The sequence below is a fragment of the Myiozetetes cayanensis genome, unplaced genomic scaffold (genome assembly GCF_022539395.1).
Source record: "Myiozetetes cayanensis isolate MyiCay16 unplaced genomic scaffold, myiCay2020 scf413, whole genome shotgun sequence".
Classification (NCBI taxonomy): Eukaryota; Metazoa; Chordata; class Aves; order Passeriformes; family Tyrannidae; genus Myiozetetes; species Myiozetetes cayanensis.
The window spans coordinates 13,755-35,971 of NW_026087647.1; the positions used below are offsets into that span (position 1 = coordinate 13,755).

The 22,217-nt window shown below is 45.8% G+C and overlaps 2 protein-coding genes across 2 annotated transcripts; both read right to left on the reverse strand.

Annotated features, from left to right (window-relative positions):
- Positions 1–5,429: 5,429 nt before the first annotated feature.
- On the reverse strand, positions 5,430–12,846 carry LOC126647986 (hepatic lectin-like). The gene is made up of 5 exons (XM_050330605.1): positions 12,790–12,846; positions 9,852–9,964; positions 7,193–7,316; positions 6,987–7,037; positions 5,430–5,572 (listed from the first exon to the last, which is right to left on the reverse strand). Exons 2-4 carry the CDS (start codon positions 9,953–9,955, stop codon positions 7,026–7,028), a joined length of 240 nt encoding a protein of 79 aa, XP_050186562.1. The 5' UTR covers positions 9,956–9,964; positions 12,790–12,846; the 3' UTR covers positions 5,430–5,572; positions 6,987–7,025.
- A 31-nt stretch (positions 12,847–12,877) lies between these two features.
- LOC126647985 (hepatic lectin-like) lies at positions 12,878–20,723 on the reverse strand (the record flags this gene model as incomplete). The annotated part of the gene is made up of 5 exons (XM_050330604.1): positions 20,666–20,723; positions 19,139–19,195; positions 16,506–16,613; positions 14,129–14,203; positions 12,878–12,939 (listed from the first exon to the last, which is right to left on the reverse strand). Coding segments are annotated over exons 2-5 (291 nt in total), but the record flags the coding sequence as incomplete, so codon positions are not given.
- Between the last annotated feature and the right edge of the window lie 1,494 nt (positions 20,724–22,217).

Sequence of the window (22,217 nt, forward strand, 5' to 3'; positions counted from 1 at the left end):
GGGAATGAGGATTTGGAATTGAGGATTTGGGGATGAGGATTTGGGAATGAGGATTTGGGAATGAGGATGAAGATTTGGGAATGAGGATTTGGGAATGAGGATTTGGGAATGAGGATTTGGGAATGAGGATGAAGATTTGAGGGTGAGGATTTGGGAATGAGGATTTGGGAATGAGGATGAAGATTTGAGGGTGAGGATTTGGGAATGAGGATTCGGGAATGAGGATGAAGATTTGGGAATGAGGATTTGGGATTGAGGATTTGGGAATGAGGTGGAGGATTTGGGAATGAGGGTTTGGGAATGAAGATTTGGGAATGAGGATTTGGGAATGAGGATGAAGATTTGGGAATGAGGATTTGGGAATGAGGGTGAAGATCTGGGAATGAGGATTTGGGAATGAGGATTTGGGAATGAGGATTTGGGAATGAGGATGATGATTTGGGAATGAGGATTTGGGAATGAAGATTTGGGAATGAGGATTTGGGAATGAGGATGAAGATTTGGGAATGAGGATTTGGGAATGAGGATTTGGGAATGAGGATTTGGGAATGAGGATGGCTTGGAATGAGGATTTGAGATGAGGATTTGGGAATGAGGATGAAAATTTGGGAATGAGGATTTGGGAATGAGGATGAAGATTTGGAAATGAGGATTTGGGAATGAGGATGAAGATGCTGCCGGAGCTGGGAGGTTGTCCCATCCCCCCCCAGATTCCCGGAATTCCCGGGATTCTCCCGGCACTCACCGAGTCCCGGCTCCTCTTGGAGACACGAGGGAGCCTCCTCCGGCTTCATCCCGGAGGCGGCGGAGGGAGGAGGAGCCGGGAAAAAACCGGGATAGGACCGGGATAGGACCGGGATAACACTGGGATAGGACCGGGATAACACCGGGAGAAGGAGCCGGGAGAAAACCGGGATAGGACCGGGATAGGACGGGGAGAAGGAGCCGGGAGAAAACCGGGATAGGACCGGGATAAGACCGGGAGAGGAGCAGGAGAAGGAGCGGGAGAAGGAGCCGGGAGAAAACCGGGATAGGAGCGGGAGAGGACCGGGAGAAAACCAGGATAGGAGCGGGAGAAGGAGCCGGGAAAATACCGGGATAACACCGGGATAAGAGCAGGAGAGGACAGGGAGAAGGAGCCGGGAAAACACCGGGATAAAACCGGGATAGGACTGGGATAGGAGCGGGGGAAGAGCGGGAGGAGCTGGGAGAAGGAGCCGGGAAAACACAGGGATAACACCGGGATAGGAGCGGGAGGAGCTGGGAGAAGGAGCGGGGAGAAAACCAGGATAGGAGCGGGAGAAGGAGCCGGGAAAACACAGGGATAAAACCGGGATAGGACTGGGATAGGAGCGGGGGAAGAGCGGGAGGAGGTGGGAGAAGGAACCGGGAGAAAACCGGGATAACACCGGGATAACACCGGGATAGGAGCGGGAGGAGCTGGGAGAAGGAGCCGAGAGAAAACCGGGAAAACACAGGGATAGGAGCGGGAGAAGGAGCAGGGAAAACACAGGGATAACACCGGGATAGGAGCGGGAGAAGGAGCCGGAAAAACACCGGGATAAAACCGGGATAGGAGCGGGAGAAGGAGCCGGGAAAACACAGGGATAAAACTGGGATAGGAGTGGGAGAAGGAGCCGGGAAAACACAGGGATAACACCGGGATAGGAGCGGGAGGAGGAGCCGGGAGAAACACAGGGATAACACCGGGATAGGAGCGGGAGAAGGAGCCGGGATAGGAGCGGGAGAAGGAGCCGGGATAAGACCGGGAGAGCACCGGGACAGGAGCAGCGCAGGAGCCGGGGGAGCACCGGGATAAGATCGGGGGAGGAGCCGGGATAGGACTGGGATAAGACAGGGATGGGACCGGGGGAGGAGCGGGAGGAGCCGGGAGAGGGGAAGGAGAGGGAGGAGCCGGGATAAGACCGGGGGAGGAGCGGGAGGAGCCGGGATAAGACCGGGAGAGGACCGGGATAAGATCGGGATAGGAGCGGGAGAAGGAACCGGGAGAGCACCGGGATAAAACCAGGAGAGCACCGGGATAAAACCAGGAGAGCACCGGGATAAAACTGGGATAAAATCGGGGAAGGAGCGGGAGAAGGAACCGGGAGAGGACAGAGATAGGACTGGGATAAGACAGGGATGAGTCCAGGGGAGGAGCGGGAGTCGGGAGAGGACCGGGAGAGGAGCGGGGGAGGAGAGGGAGGAGCCGGGAGAGCACCGGGATAAGACCGGGATAGGAGCGGGGGAGGAGCGGGATAAAACCGGGAGAGGAGCGGGAGGATCCGGGAGGAGTCAGGAGAGGACCGGGAGAGGAGAGGGAGGAGCCGGGATAAAACCAGGAGATCACCGGGATAAGACCGGGATGGGAGCGGGGGAGGAACGGGAGGAGCCAGGAGAGGAGCGGGATGGGATCGGACCAGGATAGGATCAGGATGGGATCGGGATGGGATCGGAGCGGGAAGGAGCCGAGAGAACACCGGGATCGGACCGGGATAGGACCGGGGGAGGAGCGGGAAGGAGCCAGGAAAGGATCGGGATGGGATCGGACCGGGAGGAGCCGGGAGAGCACCGGGATCGGACCGGGATGGGACCGGGACCGGTCCAGGGGGAGGACCGGGATAGGATGGTGGGAATAGCGGGCGGAAAACACCGGGAGAGGAGCGGGAGGGGATCGGGATGGGATCGGACCGGGAAGGAGCCGCGAGAACACCGGGATGGGAGCGGGATCGGAGCGGGGGAGGAGCGGGAGGAGCCGGGAGGAGCCGGGAGAGCACCGGGATGGGAGCGGGGAAGGACTGGGAGGAAAGCGCCGGGATAGGGGCGGGATCGGACCGGGAAAAACACCGGGAGAGCACCGGGAAAAAAACCGGGATCGGACCGGGAAAAACACAGGGATCAGAGTGGGGGAGGACTGGAAGGAGATCACCGGGATAGGGGCGGGATCGGACCTGGAAAAAAACCGGGATCTGACCGGGAAAAAAACCGGGATCGGACCGGGAAAAAAACCCGGGATTAGATCGGGAGAACGCCGGGAAAAACACCGGGATCAGAGCCGGGAGAGCGCCGGGAAAAGCACCGGGATGGGACCGGGAGAACGCCGGGAAAAACACCGGGATCGGAGCGGGGGAAACACCGGGATGGGACCGGGATCAGAGCCGGGAAAAAAACCGGGATGGGACCGGGAGGGGACCGGGAAAAGCACCGGGATCAGAGTGGGGAAGGACTGGGAAGAGAGCACCGGGATAGGGGCGGGATCGGACCTGGAAAAAAACCGGGATCTGACCGGGAAAAAAACCCGGGATTAGATCGGGAGAACACCGGGAAAAAATACCGGGATCGGACCGGGAGAGGACCGGGAAAAACACCGGGATCAGAGTGGGGGAGGACTGGGAAGAGAGCGCCGGGATAAGGGCGGGATCGGACCTGGAAAAAAACCGGGAGAGCACCGGGAAAAAAACCGGGATGGGACCGGGAAAAAAACTGGGATCGGACCGGGAGAACGCCGGGAAAAGCACCGGGATCAGACCGGGGGAAACACCGGGATAGGGGCGGGATCGGACCGGGAAAAACACCGGGATGGGATCGGGAGAGGATCGGGAAAAAATACCGGGATCAGACCTGGAGAACGCCGGAAAAAACACCGGGATAGGGGCGGGATCGGACCGGGAAGGAGCCGGGAAAGCACCGGGATAGGGGCAGGATCGGAGCAGGAAAAAACCCGGGATCGAACCGGGAAAAAAACTGGGATCAGAGCGGGAGAACGCTGGGGAAAAAAAACGGGATGGGACCGGGAAAACGCCGGGAAAAAAAACCGGGATGGGACCAAACCCACCCCAAAATTCCAGGCGATTTTCCCGCGGGGAAATCCCACCTAAACATCCCCAAAAAATCCGGGAAAAGATGGGAAATGATGGGGGTTTTTTTTGGAAATCGGGAAGGGAAAGAGACTTTTCCCAAATCCCTGCGGGCTCCTGGATTTTCCTCCTTATGAACCCACCCCAAAATTCCAAAACTCCAGGTGAATTTCCCACCCAAACCGCGCCAAAATTCCCGGAAAAACCTTGGAAAACCCCTTTTTATATTTTTATTTCCCTTTCAAACCTTCAATTCCCACCCCTTTTTTCCCTCTTTCCCCCTTTTTCCCTCCTTTTTTTCTCCCTTTTTTCCCTCCCTTTTCCCCCCTTTTCCCCCCTTTTTTCTCCCTTTCTCCCTTTTCCCCCTTTTTTCTCCCTTTTTCCCCCTCCTTTTCCTCCCCTTTTTCCCTCCTTTTTCTCCCTTTTTTCCCCCTTTCCCCCCCTTTTTTCTCCCCTTTTCCCCCCCTTTTTTCTCCCTTTTTCCCCCTCCTTTTCCTCCCCTTTTTCCCTCCTTTTTCTCCCTTTTTTCCCTCCTTTCCCCCCCTTTTCCCTCCTTTTCCCCCTTTTTCCCCTTCCCCCTTCTTTCTCCCTCCTTTTCCCCCTTTTTCTCCTTTTTCCCTTCCCCTTTTTTCCCTCCTTTTTTCCCCCTTTTCCCCCGTTTTTCTCCTTTTCCCCCTTCCTTTTCTCCCTTTTTCCCTCCCTTTTTCCCCCTTTTCCCCCTTCCCCCTTTTTCTCCCTTTCCCCCTCCATTTTTCTCCCCTTTTCCCCCTTTTTCCACCTTTTCCCCCTCATTTCCCCCCTTTTCCCCCTCCTTTTTCTCCCTCCCCCTTTTTCCCTCCTTTTTTCTCCTTTTCCCCCTTTTTCTCCCTTCCCCCTTTTTCCTCCCGTTTCCTTTTTTCCCCCTTTTTCTCCTTCCCCCCTTTTCCCCCTTTCCTTTTTCCCTCCTTTTCCCCCTTTTTCTCCCTTTTTTTCCCTTTTTCCCCCTACTTTTTCTCCTTTTCCTCCTTCCCCCTTTTCCCCCTTTTTTCCCCTCCCTTTTCCCCCCTTCCCCTCCTTTTTCCTCCCCTTTTTCCCCCCTTTTTTCTCCTTTCTTTCCCCTCCTTTTTTCCCCCTTTCCCCCCCTTTTCCTTCCCTTTTCCCCCCCCTTTTCCCTCCTTTTTTCCTCCTTTTTCTCCCTTTTCTCCCTTTTCCCCTCCTTTTCCCCCTCCTTTTCTCCTTCCTTTTCCCCCTTTTTCTCCTTTTTCCCCCGTTTTTCCCCCTTTTCCCCCTTTTTCCCCAAACCCCCAAACCAACAACCCTCTCCCTTTTTTTTTAATTTTTATTACCCAGCCCTAAAACCATCGAGAATTCCAGGTGGGAATTCCTTAAAAAAAGAGGGATTTCCTTCATGGGGGGGAGGTTTTTCTTGGGAATTCCTTAAAAAAGAGGATTTTTTTCAAGGGGAGTTTTTTCTGGGAATTCCTTGGGAAAAAGGGATTTCTTTCAGGGGGAGGTTTTTAGGAATTCCTTGGGAAAAAGGGATTTCTCTCAGGGGAGGTTTTCTTGGGAATTCCTTAAAAAGAGGATTTCCCTCAGGGGAGGTTTTTCTTGGGAATTCCTTAAAAAAAAAAGGGATTTCTCTCAGGGGGGGAGGTTTTTCTTGGGAATTCCTTGGGAAAAAAGAGGGATTTCTTGGGAATTCCTTAAAAAAAGAGGGATTTCCCTCAGGGGGGGAGGTTTTTCTTGGGAATTCCTTAAAAAAAGAGGGATTTCTTGGGAATTCCTTGGAAAAAAGAGGGATTTCTTGGGAATTCCTTGGAAAAAAGAGGGATTTCCTTCAGGGAGGGGAGGTTTTTCTTGGGAATTCCTGGGAAAAAAGAGGGATTTCTTGGGAATTCCTTGGAAAAGAGGGATTTTGAGAATTCCTTGGAAAAGAGGATTTATCTCAGGGGAGGTTTTCTTGGGAATTCCTTGGGAAAAGAGGGATTTCTTAGGAATTCCTTAAAAAAAGGGATTTCTCTCAGGGGGAGGTTTTCTTGAGAATTCCTTGGGAAAAAGGGATTTCTTTCAGGGGAGGTTTTTCTTGGGAATTCCTTGGGAAAAGAGGGTTTCTTTCACGGGGAGGTTTTCTTGGGAATTCCTTAAAAAAGGGATTTCTTTCAGGGGAGGTTTTTCTTGGGAATTCCTTGGAAAAAAGAGGGATTTCTTTCAGGGGGGGAGGTTTTTCTTGGGAATTCCTTGGGAAAAAAGGGATTTTTCTCAGGGAGGGAGGTTTTTCTTGGGAATTCCTTAAAAAAAAAGGGATTTCTTTCAGGGGAGGTTTTTCTTGGGAATTCCTGGGAAAAAAGAGGGATTTCTTGGGAATTCCTTGGAAAAAAGAGGGATTTTTTGGGAATTCCTTGGAAAAAAAAAGGGATTTCTTTCAGGGGGGGAGGTTTTTCTTGGGAATTCCTTAAAAAAAGAGGGATTTCTTGGGAATTCCTTGGGAAAAAAAAGGGATTTCCTTCATTGGGGGGAGGTTTTTCTTGGGAATTCCTTGGGAAAAAAGGGATTTTTTTCATGGGGGGAGGTTTTCTTGGGAATTCCTTGGGAAAAAGGGATTTTTCATGGGGAGGTTTTCTTGGGAATTCCTTGGAAAAAGAGGATTTCTTGGGAATTCCTTGGAAAAAGAGGGATTTCTTAGGAATTCCTTGGAAAAAAGAGGGATTTCTCTCAGGGGGGGAGGTTTTTCTTGGGAATTCCTTGGAAAAAAGAGGGATTTCTTGGGAATTCCTTAAAAAAGAGGATTTCTTGGGAATTCCTTAAAAAAGAGGGATTTCCCTCAGGGGGGGGAGGTTTTTCTTGGGAATTCATTGGAAAAAAGAGGGATTTCTTGGGAATTCCTTGGAAAAAAGAGGGATTTTTTGGGAATTCCTTGGAAAAAAGAGGGATTTCTTGGGAATTCCTTGGAAAAAAAAGGGATTTCTTTCGGGGAGGTTTTCTTGGGAATTCCTTAAAAGCAGTTTCTTTCAGGAGGAGGTTTTCTTGGGAATTCCTTAAAAAAAGAGGGATTTCTTGGGAATTCCTTGGAAAAAAGAGGGATTTCCCTCGGGGGGGGGAGGTTTTTCTTGGGAATTCCTTAAAAAAAACGGATTTCTTTCAGGGGGGGAGGTTTTTCTTGGGAATTCCTTGGGAAAAAAGGGATTTTTTTCAGGGGGGGAGGTTTTTCTTGGGAATTCCTTGGGAAAAAAGGGATTTCCTTCATTGGGGGGAGTTTTTTCTTGGGAATTCCTTAAAAAAAGAGCGATTTCTTTCAGGGGGAGAGGTTTTTTTTGGGAATTCCTTGGAAAAAAGAGGGATTTCCCTCAGGGGGGGAGTTTTTTCTCGCAGATGAAGAAGCACTCGTAGTTGCAGTGGACGTCGTTCCAGCGGCCCCCCAGCCAGAGGTGGGCGCAGTCCTCGTTGCCCCCGCTGTCGTTCGGCTCCCCCTCCTTCCAAAAACTGCGGGAAAAATCGGGAAAAATTGGGAAAAAATTGAGGGGAAAAATTGAGGGAAAATTGAGGGGAAAAAGGGGGGAGTTGGGGAAAAAAAAGGGGTGAAAATGGGATTTTTAGAGTAAAAAAGGGGGTGAAAATTGGGAGGAAAATGGGATTTTTAGAGTAAAAAAAGTGGTGAAAATTGGGAGGAAAATGGGATTATTAGGATAAAAAATTGGGATTTGGGAGGAGAAAATTGAGAGAAAAAAGGGGTGAAAATGGGATTTTTAGAGTAAAAAAGGGGGTGAAAAAGGGGAAAAAATGGGATTTTTAAATAAAAAAATGGGATTTAGGAGGGGAAAATTGAGGGAAAAAAAGGGGGTGAAAAATGGCGTGAAAATGGGATTTTTAGAGTAAAAAAGAGGGTGAAAATTGGGGTGAAAATGGGATTTTAGAGTAAAAAAGGGGGGTGAAAATGGGATTTTTAAATAAAAAATGGGATTTGGGATGGGAAAACTGGGAGGGAAAAAAAGGGGGGGTTGGAAAAAAAAAGGAGGGTGAAAATGGGATTTTTAGAGTAAAAAAGTAGGGTGAAAATGGGATTTTTCGGTTCCCCATCCTTCCAGAAACTGGGGGAAAATCGGGAAAAAATTGGGATTTGGGATGGGAAAAATTGAGGGGAAAAAGGGGGGGGTTTGGGGAAAAAAAGGGGTGAAAAATGGGAGGAAAATGGGATTTTTAGAGTAAAAAAGGGGGATAAAAATGGGATTTTTAGATAAAAAAATTGGGATTTGGGAGGGAAAAATTGAGGGGAAAAAAAGGGGGGTGAAAATGGGATTTTTAGAGTAAAAAGGAGGGTGAAAATGGGATTTTTAGAGTAAAAAAGGAGGGTGAAAATGGGATTTTTAAATAAAAAAATGGGATTTGGGATGGAAAAATTGAGGGGAAAAAAAAGGGGGTGAAAATGGGATTTTTAGAGTAAAAAAGGGGGGTGAAAATGGGATTTTTTGGCTCCCCCTCCTTCCAGAAACTGCGGGAAAAATCGGGAAAAATTGGGAAAAAATTGGGATTCGGGATGGGAAAATTGAGGGAAAAATTGAGGGGAAAAAGGGGGAGGTTGGGGAAAAAAAAGGGGTGAAAATGGGATTTTTAGAGTAAAAAAGGAGGGTGAAAATGGGATTTTTAGAGTAAAAAAGGGGGGTGAAAATGGGATTTTTAGAGTAATTTTTCCCAAATTTGAATTGGAATTTTCCCAAAGAATTCCATGGGGTTTTTCCCAAATTTTAAATGGGATTTTTCCCAAATTTTAAATGGGATTTTTCCCAAATATTAGAAGGGATTTTCCCAAAGGATTCCACTGAATTTTCCTAAATTTTAAATGGAATTTTCCCCAATTTTAAATGGGATTTTTCCCCAAATTTTAAATGGAATTTTTCCCAAATTTTAATTGGAATTTTCCCCAACTTTAAATGGAATTTTTCCCAAATTTTAAATGGGATTTTCCCAAATTTTAAATGCAATTTTCCCCAAGGATTCCATGGAATTTTCCCAGGATTTTAAATAGGATTTTCCCCCAATTTTAAATGGAATTTTCCCAACTTTAAATGGGATTTTTCCCAAATTTTAAAGGGGATTTTTCCCAACTTTAAATGGGATTTTTCCTAAATTTTAAATGGAATTTTCCAGAATTTTAAATGGAATTTTTCCTAAATTTAAAATGGAATGTTTCCCAAATTTTAAACGCAATTTTCCCCAAGGATTCCATGGAATTTTCCCGGAATTTTAAATGGAATTTTTCCCAAATTTTAAATGGAATTTTCCCGAATTTTAAATGGAATTTTTCCCAATTTTAAATGGAATTTTCCCAAATTTTAAATGGGATTTTCCCCAAAATTTTAAAAGGAATTTTTTGCAAAGGATTCAGTGGAATTTTCCCCAAATTTTAAAGGGGATTTTTCCCAACTTTAAATAGGATTTTTCCCAAATTTTAAATGGGATTTTTCCCAACTTTAAATGGGATTTTTCCTAAATTTTAAATGGAATTTTCCAGAATTTTAAATAGGATTTTTCCCAAATTTTAAATGGAATTTTCCCCAAATTTTAAACAGAATTTTCCCAAAGAATTCCATGGGGTTTTTCCCAAATTTTAAATGGGATTTTTCCCAACTTTAAATGGGAATTTCCCCAAATTTTAATTGGGATTTTCCTGAATTTTAATTGGAATTTTCCCAAAGAATTCCATGGGATTTTTCCCAAGGATTGAATGGAATTTTTCCCAACTTTAAAGTGGATTTTTCCCAAATTTTAAATGGAATTTTCCCAAGTTTTAATTGGAATTTTTCCTGATTTTTAAATGGAATTTTCCAAAAGATTCCATGGAATTTTTCCTGATTCTAAAATGGGATTTTTCCCAAATTTTAAATGGAATTTTCCCAAATTTTAAATGGAATTTTCCCAAATTTTAAATGGGAATTTCCCCAATTTTAACTGGAATTTTCCAAAACATTCCATGAAATTTTCCCGGAATTTTAAATGGGATTTCCCCCAAACTCCACGGACGTGAAGGAGGAGCCGTAGTCGGTGCCGTCGATCCATTCCCAAATTCCCTCGGAATTCCGGTCGGAGAGGCCGATCCAGAAGCGCTCGTTGCGAGTCCGGAACATCAGGAACGTCTGGGGGGGGGAGGGGAAAAAAAAAGAGGGATCAGGGATTGGGAAAAGGGGTTGGAAAAGGAAGGGATTGGGAGTTGGAAGAGCGGGAAGTTATTGGGGAAATTTCATGGAATTCTGGGGAAAAATCCGTGGAATCCTCAGGAAAATTCCATGGGAGCCTTTGGGAAAAATTCCATAAAATCCTCAGGAAAATTCCATGGAATCCTCGGGAAAATTCCATGGAATCCTTTGGGAAAATCCCCTGGAAAATTCCCTGGAATCCTCAGGAAAATTCCATGGAATCCTTGGGAAAATTCCATGGAATGCTTTGGGAAAATTCCATGGAATCCTTTGGGAAAAATTCCATGGAATCTTCAGGAAAATTCCCTGGAATCCTCAGGAAAATTCCATGGAATCCTCAGGAAAATTCCAAAGAAAATATAGGAAAAATCCCATGGAATCCTTTGGGAAAAATTCCATAAAATTCTCAGGAAAATTCCATGGAATTCTTGGGAAAAATCCCCTGGAATCCTTGGGAAAATCCCATGGAGTCCTCGGGAAAATTCCATGGAATCCTTGGGAAAATTCCATGGAATCCTCAGGAAGATCCCCTGGAATCCTTGGGAAAATTCCAATTAAAATTTGGGAAAAATCCCATTGAAAGTTGGGAAAAGGAAGGGATTGGGATCTGGAACAGCAGGAAGTTCTTGGGGAAAATTCCATGGAATTCTTGGGAAAATTCCATGGAATCCTCAGGAAAATTCCAATTAAAATTTGGGAAAATCCCACAGAATCCTCAGGGAAATCCCATGGAATACTCAGGAAGATCCCCATGGAATCCTTTGGGAAAATTCCATGGAATCCTTGGGAAAATCCCCCTGGGATGTGGGAGGTGGATTTGGGATCAGGAATGTGGGATTTGGGATGTGGGAGGTGGATTTGGGATCAGGAGGTGGATTTGGGATGTGTGAGGTGGATTTGGGATCAGGAATGTGGGATTTGGGATGTGGGAGGTGGATTTGGGATGTGGGAGGTGTCGATGACTGCGAGTTGAGCCCCGAGCTCCCGGCACTGGATCCGGGGTGGATTTGGGATCAGGATCGGGATCAGGGTCAGGAATTTGGGATCAGGGGCAGGAATTTGGGATCAGGGTCAGGAATTTGGGATCAGGAATGTGGGATTTGGGATCAGGAAGTGGCACCTGCTCCGGGAAGCTGTCGATGACTACGCAGTTGAGCCTCCGAGCTCCCGCACTGATCCGGGTGGATTTGGGATCAGGGATTTGGGATATGGATTGGGATCAAGGACAGGGATTTGGGAGATGGATTTGGGATCAGGAATGTGGGATTTGGGATCAGGAATGTGGGATTTGGGATGTGGGAGGTGTCGATGACGGCGAGTTGAGCCCCGAGCTCCCGGCACTGGATCTGGGGTGGATTTGGGATCAGGATCGGGATCAGGGGCAGGAATTTGGGATCAGGGCAGGAATTTGGGATCAGGTCAGGAATTTGGGATCAGGAATGTGGATTTGGGATTGGGAAGCCGGCACCTGCTCCGGGAAGCTGTCGATGATCTGCGAAGTTGAGGCCCGAGCCCCGGCACTGGATCTGGGGTGGATTTGGGATCAGGATCGGGATCAGGGGCAGGAATTTGGGATCAGGACCAGGAATTTGGGATCAGGAATGTGGGATTTGGGATTTGGGAGATGGATTTGGGATCTGGAAGCAGCACCTGCTCCGGGAAGCTGTCGATGACTGCGAGTTGAGCCCCGAGCTCCCGGCACTGGATCCGGGCTGGATTTGGGATCAGGGATTTGGGATATGGATTGGGATCAAGGACAGGAATTTGGGATCAGGGGCAGGAATTTGGGATCAGGAATGTGGGATTTGGGATGTGGGAGGTGGATTTGGGATCAGGAAGTCGCACCTGCTCCGGGAAGCTGTCGATGACTGCGAGTTGAGCCCCGAGCTCCCGGCACTGGATCCGGGGTGGATTTGGGATCAGGGATTTGGGATCTGGATTGGGATCAAGGACAGGGATTTGGGAGGTGGATTTGGGATCAGGAATGTGGGATTTGGGATCTGGAAGCAGCACCTGCTCCCGGAAGCTGTCGATGACGGCGAAGTTGAGCCCTGAAAGCTCTCGGCACTGGATCCGGGGGATTTGGGATCAGGATCGATCAGGGGCAGAATTGCGATCAGGGTCAGGAATTTGGGATCAGGGTCAGGAATTTGGGATCTGGAGGTGGATTTGGGATCAGGGAGATGGATTTGGGATCAGGAAGTGGCACCTGCTCTGGGAAGCTGTCGATGACTGCGAGTTGAGCCCCGAGCTCCCGGCACTGGATCCGGGGTGGATTTGGGATCAGGGATTTGGGACATGGATTGGGATCAAGGACAGGGATTTGGGAGGTGGATTTGTGGACCAGGAATGTGGGATTTGGGATCAGGAAGCGGCACCTGCTCCGGGAAGCTGTCGATGACTGCAGAAGTTGAGGCCTCGAGCCCCGGCACTGGATCCGGGTGGATTCGGGGATCAGATCGGGATCAGGCAGGGAATTCTAGGGATCAGGGGCAGGAATTTGGGATCAGGCAGTGAATTTGGGATCAGGGAATGTGGGATTTGGGATCAGGAAATGTGGGATTTGGGATCATGGAATGTGGATTTGGGATGTGGGAGGTGGATTTGGGATGTGGAGGTGTCGATGACTGCGAGTAGTTGAGCCCGAGCTCCGGCACTGGATCCGAAGTGGATTTGGGATCAGGATCGGGATCAGGGTCAGGAATTTGGGATCAGGGTCAGGAATTTGGGATCTGGGAGATGGATTTGGGATTGGGAAGCAGCACCTGCTCCGGGAAGCTGTCGATGACCACGAGTTGAGCCCCGAGCTCCGGCGACTGGCTCCGAGCCTGCCCCAGCTGGATTTGCCCAGGAGAAGTAGTAACATTTTCCATGGAAATATTCCCAGTCCCGGGAATTCGGCCCGCAGGGAAAAACTGCAGGGAAAAAAAGGGATAGGGGGGAAAAGGGGGATGGGGTTAGGAGGGATTTACTGGGAAAAGGGGGGAAAGGGATTTTAGGGAGAAAAGAGTGGGAAAAGGGTGGGAAAAGGGAAAAGGGGGATTTTAGGAATTTTAGGGATAAAAGGGTGGAAAGGGGGAAAAGGAGGGAATTTAGGGATAGAAGGGCAGGAAAAGGGCAGGAAAAGGGTGGGAAAATGGGGAAAAGGGAAAAGAGGGAAAAGGGGAAATTTTAGGAGAAAAGGGTGGGAAAAGAGGGGAAAAGGGTGGGAATTTAGGGAAAAAAGGGTGGGAAAAGAGTGTGGGAAAAGGGTTTGGGAAAAGGGGGAATTTTAGGGAAAGTGGTGAAAAGAGTGGGGGAAAACCGGGGATCTTTAGGACAAGAGGGTGAGTGGGGAAAAGTGGGGCAAAGGGGTAGTTTTAGGGAAACAGGGTGGGAAAAAGGGATTTTAGGAACTCTAGGGACAAAAGGGTGGGAAAAGAGTGTGAAAAGGGTTTGGGAAAGGGAGAACTTTAGGGGAAAATGGGCTGGAAAAGGGTGGAGCATGGGGGAGCTTTAGTGGAAATGAGTGGGACAAAGGGTGGGACAAAGGGGGAATTTTAGGGATATCAAGGGCTGGAAAAGGTGGGAAAAGGCAAAAGGTGGATAAAGGGTGGGAAAAGGGAGTTTTAGGGATAAAAGGGTGGGAAAAAGGTGGGAAAAGGGAGCAATTTTAGGGATAAGAGGGTGGGGAAAGGGTGGGAAAAAGGGTGGGATTTTAGGGAATTTTAGGGATAAAAGGGTGGGAAAAAGGTGGGAAAAGGGGGGGAAAAGGGGGGGAATTTAGGGAATTTAAATGGAATTTTCCCAAAGGATTCCATGGAATTTTCCCGAATTTTAAATGGGATTTTCCCCCAAATTTTATTTGGAATTTTCCCAATTTTAAAATGGGAATTTTCCCAAATTTTCAACGGAATTTTCCCAATTTTACCTGGAATTTTCCCAAAGAATTCCTTGGGATTTTTCCCGAGGGGAACTTGGGAAGGAATCCTAGGGGGGAATTTTGGGAATCCTGGGGATGAGGGGGAGAATTTTGGGGATTTTTTGGGATTTCAGGACTTCAGAAAATTCCAGGAAATTCCAAGAAATTCCAAGAAATTCCAAGAAATTCCAGGAGGGACTCACGGAGCGAATCCCGGTTGGAAAAGTTGAGCTCCTGTTGAGGTTTCAGCTCCCGGAGTTGGGAAGAGAGGCCGGAAACTGGGAAAGAATTCCAGGAAAAATCTCATTAATTGGGGATTTTCCAAGGGGGAAAAACATTCCCAGGAATTTGGGGATGGGGGATGGGGAAATTGGGGATTTGGGGGAATTTTGGGATTTAGGGGGAATTCTGGGATTTAGGGGGAATTTTCCTGGGATTTGGGATTTTGGGGAATTTTGGGGATTTAGGGGGAATTTTGGGATTTTATGAGTGGAATTTGGGATTTTAAGGGGAATTTTGGGATTTAGGGGGAATTTCAGGATTTTGGGGGAATTTTCCTGGATCTTGGGGATTTTGGGAGGGAATTTTCATGGAATCTTTGGGATTTGGGGGGGAATCCTGGGATTTAGGGGGAATTCTCCTGGAATCTTGGGATTTTGGGAAATCCTAGGATCTGGGGGAATCAAGAATTAAAGGATCTTGGGAGGAATTCTTGGGATTGGAGGAACTTTTGGGATCTTGGGGGAAATCTGGGATCTGGGGGAATTCTGGGATCTTGGGGGAATCTTGGGATTTTGGGGGAATCTTGGGGATTTTGGGGGAATCTTTGGATCTGGGGTGGAAATCAATGAATTAATTGGGATCTTGGGATGGGAATTTAGGATCTAGGGATCTTGGGACTTTAGGGAAATTCGATTTATGTGAAATCTGGATCTTAGCGGGAATTCTGGGATCTTGGGGGGGAATCCTTTGGGATTTAGGGGGAATCTGGAGATCTGGGAGGGGAATCTTTGGGATCTTGGGGGAAATTTTGGGATCTTGGGGGAATCTTTGGGACTCAGGAGGGAACTCTTGGGATCTTGGGGGAATCTTGGGATCTTTGGGGTGGAACTCACCCAGAATTCCTGGGATTTGGGGGAAATCTTGGGATCTGGGGAGGAATCTTGGGATCTGGGGGGAAATTAACGAACTAAAGGATCTTGGGATGGAAATTGAGGATCTGGGGGAATCTTTGGGATCTTAGGGGGAATTCTTGGGATTTGGAGGGGGAATTTTGGATCTGGGGGAATCTCTGAATTTGGGGATTTTGGGAGGAATCTTCCGGAATTTTGGGATCTTGGGGGGGAAATCTTGGGATTTTGGGGGAAACTGGACTTAGGGGGAACTCTTGGGATCTTGAGGATGAATCTTGGGATCTAGGGGAACTCTTCGAATCCTGGGATCTTGAGGAAATCCTCTGGAACCTGGGACCTAGGAGGAACCTGGGGATCTTGGGGAATCCTCTGAACCTGGGATCTTGGGAAGTGGGAACCTGGGGATCTTGGGGGAATCCTGGGATCTTGGGGGAAATCTTGAGATCTAGGAGTGAACTGTGGGATCTTAGGGGAATGAAGGAACCAAAGGATCTTGGGGGAATCCTGGAACTTAGGAGGAATCCTGGGATCTGGGGTGAACCTTGGGATCTGGGGGAAATCCTGAGATCTTGGGGGAAACCGGATCTAGGGGAATCTTGGGATCTGGGGTGAAATCACGAACCAAATGATCTTGGGGTGGAATCTGGGATCTTGGGGGAACTCTGGGACTTAGGGGAATCTTTTCTGGGATTTTGGGATTTTGGGGGGGAATTTGCCTGGAATTTGAGATTGGGGGGGATAATTAAGGAATTAAAGGGGATTTTGGGGTGGGAATTTGGGATTTGGGAGGGAATTTTGCCTGGAATTTGGGATTTTTGGAGGGAATTGGGGATTTTAGGGGGAAATTTTGGGATTTTGGGGGGGAATTTTGGCATTTGGGGGGGAATTTTGGGATTTTGGGGTGGAATTTTGGGATTTTGGGGGGGAATTTTGGGATTTAGGGGTGGAATTTTGGGATTTTGGGGTGGAATTTTCCTGGAATTTTGGGATTTGGGGGGGGAATTTTGGGATTTGAGGAGGAAATTTTGGGATTTGGGGGGGAAATTAAGGAATTAAAGGGGATTTTGGGGTGGGAATTTGGGATTTGAGGGGGAAATTTGGGATTTAGGGGGATTTTAGGGGGGAAATGAAGGAATTAAAGGGGATTTAGGGGTGGAAATTTGGGATTTTGGGGGGGAATTCAGGATTTTAAGGGTGGAATTTTGGGATTTTAAGGGGGAAATTCAGGATTTTAAGGGTGGAATTTTGGGATTTTGGGGTGGGAAATTTGGGATTTTGGGGGGGAAATTTTGGGATTTGGGGAGGAATTTGGGGATTTTAGGGGGAAAATCAGGATTTTAAGGGTGGAATTTTGGGATTTTGGGGCATAATTAATGAATTAAATGGGATTTTGGGGTAGGAAATTTGGGATTTGAGGGGGAAATTTGGGATTTAGGGAATATTTTACCTCTGGCAAGGGCCAGGCTGGAGAGGAAGAGGTTGAGGAGGAAGGAGAGGCCGAGCAGGAGCCAAAAGGGGAGGGAAGAGCGGAGAAAACCCCGGAGAAAACCCCGGTCTGGAGGGGAAATAAATGAAATAATCATTAAAAATTAATAAAATAAATTAAATAAGCATTCAAAATTAATAAAATAGCAATTAAAAATTAATAAAATAGCAATTAATGAATGTGCTACTCATTTTACATTAATTAGTTAATTTATAGTTCATAATATTTAATGTATATAAATAAAAAAATAATCATGATTCAATTATTGAGAAATAGTTAATTAAGGTTTAATTATGATTCAATTATTGAGAAATAATTAATTAAGGTTTAATTACAATTCAATTATTAATAAATAGTTAATTAAGGGTATATAGCAATAAAATGGGATTAAAATATTAACAAAATTAAATAAAAAACTGAAATAAACAAGAACATATTAATAAATAATAAATAAATTATTAATTAATAATAATAAATAATAAATTAATAATATAATAAATTAATAATGAATTAATTATTTAATAACAAGAATTAATTAAAACCAATCAAATCAGAATTAAATGTTCATTAAAATTAATGAAAATTAATTAATTAGATTGTAAAATATTAATTATTAAAATTATTGATTAAAAGCAATAAATTAACTTATTATATACCAATCAAAAGCTAATTACTATACCATTATAATAAATAATTAAATAAAGTTATATAGTAAAAAAATGTAATTAAAATATTAATGTAATAAAGTTAATTAAGTAAAAAATGAAATAAATAAAAATATACTAGTTAATAACAAATTAATTAATAATTAGACTTAATTAAAACCTATCAAATCAGAATTAAATGTTCATTACAATTAATTAAAATTAATGAATGAAAATTATTATAACAATACTTATTGAAATTATTAATTAAAAGTAATAAATAAATTTATTATGTAGCAATCAAAAGCTAATTATTATACAAGTGTTAATAAATAATGAATTAAAGTTATATAGTAATAAAATGTAATTAAAATATTAAAGTAATAAAATTTAGTAAAAAATGAAATAAATAAATGAAATAAATAAAAGTATGCTATTATAAATTAATTAATTAATATACTTTAACTAATGTATTTTTATATAATATATATAATTAATATGCTAATTAAAGTATATTAATATATTAATTAATTTAAAGTATATTAATTAATAATAAGTAAATCAATTAATAATTAATAAACTGAACCAAAGTACCAATAAATGATATTTTGAGTCATAAAATAATTTAAATAATTTACAAAACAAGGGAAGGGAAAGGAAATTCCCGGATTTTTCCAGCCCTGTTGACCGAAGGGTTGATGAATAACCAGGAATTTTGGGATTCAACAACCAAGAAGGGAATGGGGGAGGGGGGAAATTCAGGGATTTGCCTTGAAAATTCCCGGGGAAAAAACCCTGGAATTTGGGTTTGAAATCCCAAGAAAAATCCTGGAATTTGGGGTTAAAATTTGGGGAAAAAAACCCCAAAAAATCCTGGAATTTGGGTTTGAAATCCTGGGAAAAATCCTGGAATTTCCCCCTAAAATTTGGGGGAAAAAATATCAAAAAATTCTGGAATTTTCCTTGAAAAATTGGGTAAAAAAATAAAAAAATCCTGGAATTTTCCTTGAAAATTTGGGGGAAAAAATATCAAAAAATTCGGGAATTTTCCTTGAAAATTTGGGGGAAAAAATCCTGGAATTTCCCTTTAAAATCCCGGGGAAAAATCCTGGAATTTCCCTTTAAAATCCTGGGATGAAAATCCCCCAAAAATCCTGGAATTTCCCTTAAAATCCAGAAAATCCCAAAAACCTGGAATTTCCTTTAAAATCCTGAGAAAATCCTGAATTTCCCTTGAAAAACCTGAATTTCCTTTAAAAATCCCAGAAAATCCCCCAAAATCTCTGAATTCTCCTCGAAAATCCCAGAAAATTCCTGAAACCTGGAATTTCCCTTAAACTTGAGGAAAATCCTGGAATTTCTCCTTGAAAATCCCAGAAAATTCCCTGAAAAAACCTGGAATTTCCCTTTAAAATCCTGAGGAAAAAATCCTGGAATCTCCCTTTAAAATCTTGGAAAAAAACCCCTAAAAATCCTGGAATTTCCCTTTAAAATCCCGGAAAAAAAACCCCAAAAAATCTTGAAATTTCCCTTAAATCCCAAAAAATCCCCCCAAAAATCCTGGAATTTCTCTTTAAAATCCTGGGAAAAAAACCCCTGGAATTTCCCTTCAAAATCAAAAAAAATCTCCCCAAAAAATCCTGGAATTTCCCTTTAAAATCCCAGAAAATTCCCTGAAAAACCTGGAATTTCCCTTAAAAATCCTGGGAAAAAAAATCTGGAATTTCCCTTTAAAATCCCCCCAAAAATCCTGGAATTTCCCTTTAAAATCCCCCCCAAAAAACCCCAAAAAATCTGGAATTTCCCTTTAAAATCCAGGGAAAAAATCCTGGAATTTCCCTTTAAACTCCTGATAAAAAAACCTGGAATTTCCCTTTAAAATCCTGAGGAAAAAATCCTGGAATTTCCCTTTAAAATCCCAAAAAATCCCCCAAAACTCCTGGAATTCACCTGTGAAGTCCCTGAGGTCGTGGTGCAGCTGCTCCTCTTCCTCCATCCTGGAAAAATCTGGGAAAAGGGGATTAAAAAAAAAATAAATCTGGGAATGAGGGAGAAAAGAAGGAAAAAAAACCCAAAAAAAAACCAAAAAAAAAGGGATTTTTGATCCCTGAGATCAAAAAAAACCCTCTTGGAATGGTTTAAAAATTAAAAATTAACCCAAAGTGTTTTTTTTTATTTAAGGTCGGGTTGTCCTGGGAAAACAACAAAAAAATTGGGATTGGGGCCAATTTTTGGGGAATTCTGGGAAAAAAAGGGGGTTTTGAGGGTTTTATTGGAGATTTTGGGGGGTTTTTCGGGGTTTTTTTGGGGTGGGAAAGTGGAAAATTGGGAATGAAAGGGGGGGGGAAATTGGGAATAAAATTTTTATCCCCAAAATTCCCCTTTTTTTCCCACCATTTTCCCCCCCAAAATCCCTCTTTTAATCCAATTTTCCCCCCTAAATTCCCTCTTTTATTCCAATTTTCCCCCAAACTCCTTTTTTCCCCACATTTTTATCCCAAATAATTCCTCTTTATTCCAATTTTCCCCCCCAAATCCCTCTTTTATCCCAATTTCCCCCCCAAAATCCCTCTTTTATTCCATTTTTTCCCCCTAAAATCCCTCTTTATCCCCATTTTTATCCCCCAAATCCCTCTTTTTTCCCCCATTTTTCCCCTTCCCAGGAGGAGGAAGAAGAGGAAGAGGAGGAGGAAGAGGAAAAGGCGGAAAAGAAGAGGAAAAAAAGGAGGAAGAGAAGAGAAGGAGGAGGAGGAGGAAAAGAAGAGGAAGAGGAGGAGGAAAAAGAGAAGGAGGAGGAGGAAAAGGAGAGGAAGAGAAGGAGGAGGAGAAGAAGAGGAAAATAAGGAGGAAAAAGAGGAAAAGGAGGAGGAAGAGAAGAGGAAAAGAAGAGGAAGAGAAGGAGAAGGAAGAAAAAGAGAAGGAGGAAGAGGAGAAGGAGGAAGAAGAGAAGGAAGAGGCAAAGGAGGAGGAAAAGAAGAGGAAGGGGAAGAGAAGGAGGAAAAGAAGAGGAAAAGAAGGAGGAAAAAGAGGAGAAGGAGGAGGAGGAAGAGAAGAGGAAAAGAAGAGGAAAAGAAGGAGAAAGAGAAGAGGAAGAGAAGAAGGAAGAAGAAAAGGAAGAGGAAAAGGAGGAGGAAAAGAAGAGGAAAAGAAGGAGGAAAAAGAGGAGGAGGAGGAGGAGGAAAAGAAGAGGAAGAGAAGAGGAAAAGAAGAGGAAGAGAAGGAGGAAGAGAAGGAGGAGGAAGATGAAAAGAAGTGGAAGATAAGGAGGAAGAGAAGAGGAAGAGGAGAAGGAGGAGGAAGAGGAAGAGAAGGAGAAAGAGGAGAAGGAAGAGGCAAAGGAGGAGGAAGAGAAGGAGGAGGAGGAAAAGAAGAGGAAGAAAAAGATGAAGTGAAGAGGAAGAGGAAAAGAAGAGGAAGAGAAGGAGGAAGAGGAGAAGGAAAAGAGGCAAAGGAGGGGGAAGAGCCCCCCGGGGGTACCTGAGGGGCTCCCGCCGCCATTTTGGTGCCCCTCACAACAACCCCGCCGGTTGCCATGGCAACCCTCCCGCGTGACGTCACTTCCCGAAAGGTACCTGGGCTCAAAAAGGGACCAAGAGGCCCCTGAGGGAGGTCGGGAGAGGGTGAAGCTTCAAAATCTTCGCGATGATGAATTAATTTCTAATAAAAGTGGTTTTTGGGGGGTGGTTTTGTGGCTTTTTTTGACCTCCCCCCCGAATTCGCGTTCTCGTTAAGTTTGTCCCCCGCGCGGCCACCGTCGCGCTTCGCCCGGAACTACAAAAATGGCGCCCTGCGTGGCTTCGCCTCGCGTTTGATTGACAGGCGAATCCACCAATCGCAGCGCGGGATTTTTGGCGCCGCCGAGGAGACAGCCAATAGAAGGGGAGAATTCGTGGGTAAGCCCCGCCCACAAAGTGTGGGCGGTGAGGGCGGGGCGGGCGGGGAGGGGAGAAGGGAAGGGGAAATGGCGGAGGAGGAGAAGCTGCCCCCGGGGTGGGAGAAGAGGATGAGCCGAAGCTCCGGTGAGGGAAAGGAGGCCCTGGGGTCCTGGGGTGAGGGGAAGGGGCTGTGGGTGGGAAAATTTGGGGGTGGGAGGGGGCGTGGGAAAAGGTGGGGGCGGCAGGACCTGAGGGGGATCGAACCGGTGAGGGGTTTGGGGGGCCACCCCAATTAGGGTTTCTTTGGGGGTCTGCCTCAGGGAGGGATTTTGGGGGTCACCCCAATCAGGGGTTTTTGGGGGTTTTCCTCAGTGAGGGATTTGGGGGTCACCACCCAATTAGGGTTTTTTGGGGGCTCTCTCAGTGAGGGGGATTTTAGGGTTTTCACCTCAGTGAGGGGATTTTGGGGGGGTCTTTGCCTCAGTGAGGGGATTTTGAGGGTCACCCCAATTAGGTTTTTTGGGGAGGTTCTCCTCAGTGAGGGGGATTTAGGGGTCTTTGCCTCAGGGAGGGGGATTTTGGGGGTTTCCCACCTCAGTGAGGGGGATTTTTGGGGATTTTCTACCCCATTGAGGGGGATTTGGGGCCTTTGCCTCAGTGAGGGGGATTTTTGGGGGCTCACCCCAACCAGGGTTTTTTAGGGGCCTCCCTCAGGAGTGATTTTTGGGGGTCTCTGCCTCAGTGAGGGGATTTTGGGGGGTCACCCCAATTAGGGGGTTTTTTTGGGGGCTTTCGCCTCAGGGAGGGGGATTTTGGGGTGCCACCCCAATCTGTGGGTCTTTAGGGGGTTTCAGTGAGGGGGGATTTTGGGGGTCACCCCAATCAGGGGGATTTTGGGGGTCACCTAATCAGGGGGTTTTTCTGGGGTTTCCACCTCAGTGAGGGGGGATTTTGGGGGTGGTCACCCCAACTAGGGGTTTTTGGGGGCTCCCCTCAGTGAGGGGGGATTTTGGGGGGTTTCTACCTCAGTGAGGGGGATTTTTGGGGGCTCACCCCACTAGGGTTTTTTTTGGAGGGGTTTCTCCCCAGTGAGGGGGATTTAGGGGGCCCTTGTCCTCAGGGAGGGGGATTTTGGGGGCTTCACCTCAGTGAGG

Bases quoted from the DNA above. Each gene is read 5' to 3' on its own strand.
- LOC126647986 (XM_050330605.1), bottom strand. From the start codon at position 9,955: ATGTTCCGGACTCGCAACGAGCGCTTCTGGATCGGCCTCTCCGACCGG. The intron at 7,317-9,851 runs GTCCGTGGAGTT...TTTTTCCCGCAG, and splicing joins GACTACGGCTCCTCCTTCAC to TTTTTGGAAGGAGGGGGAGC.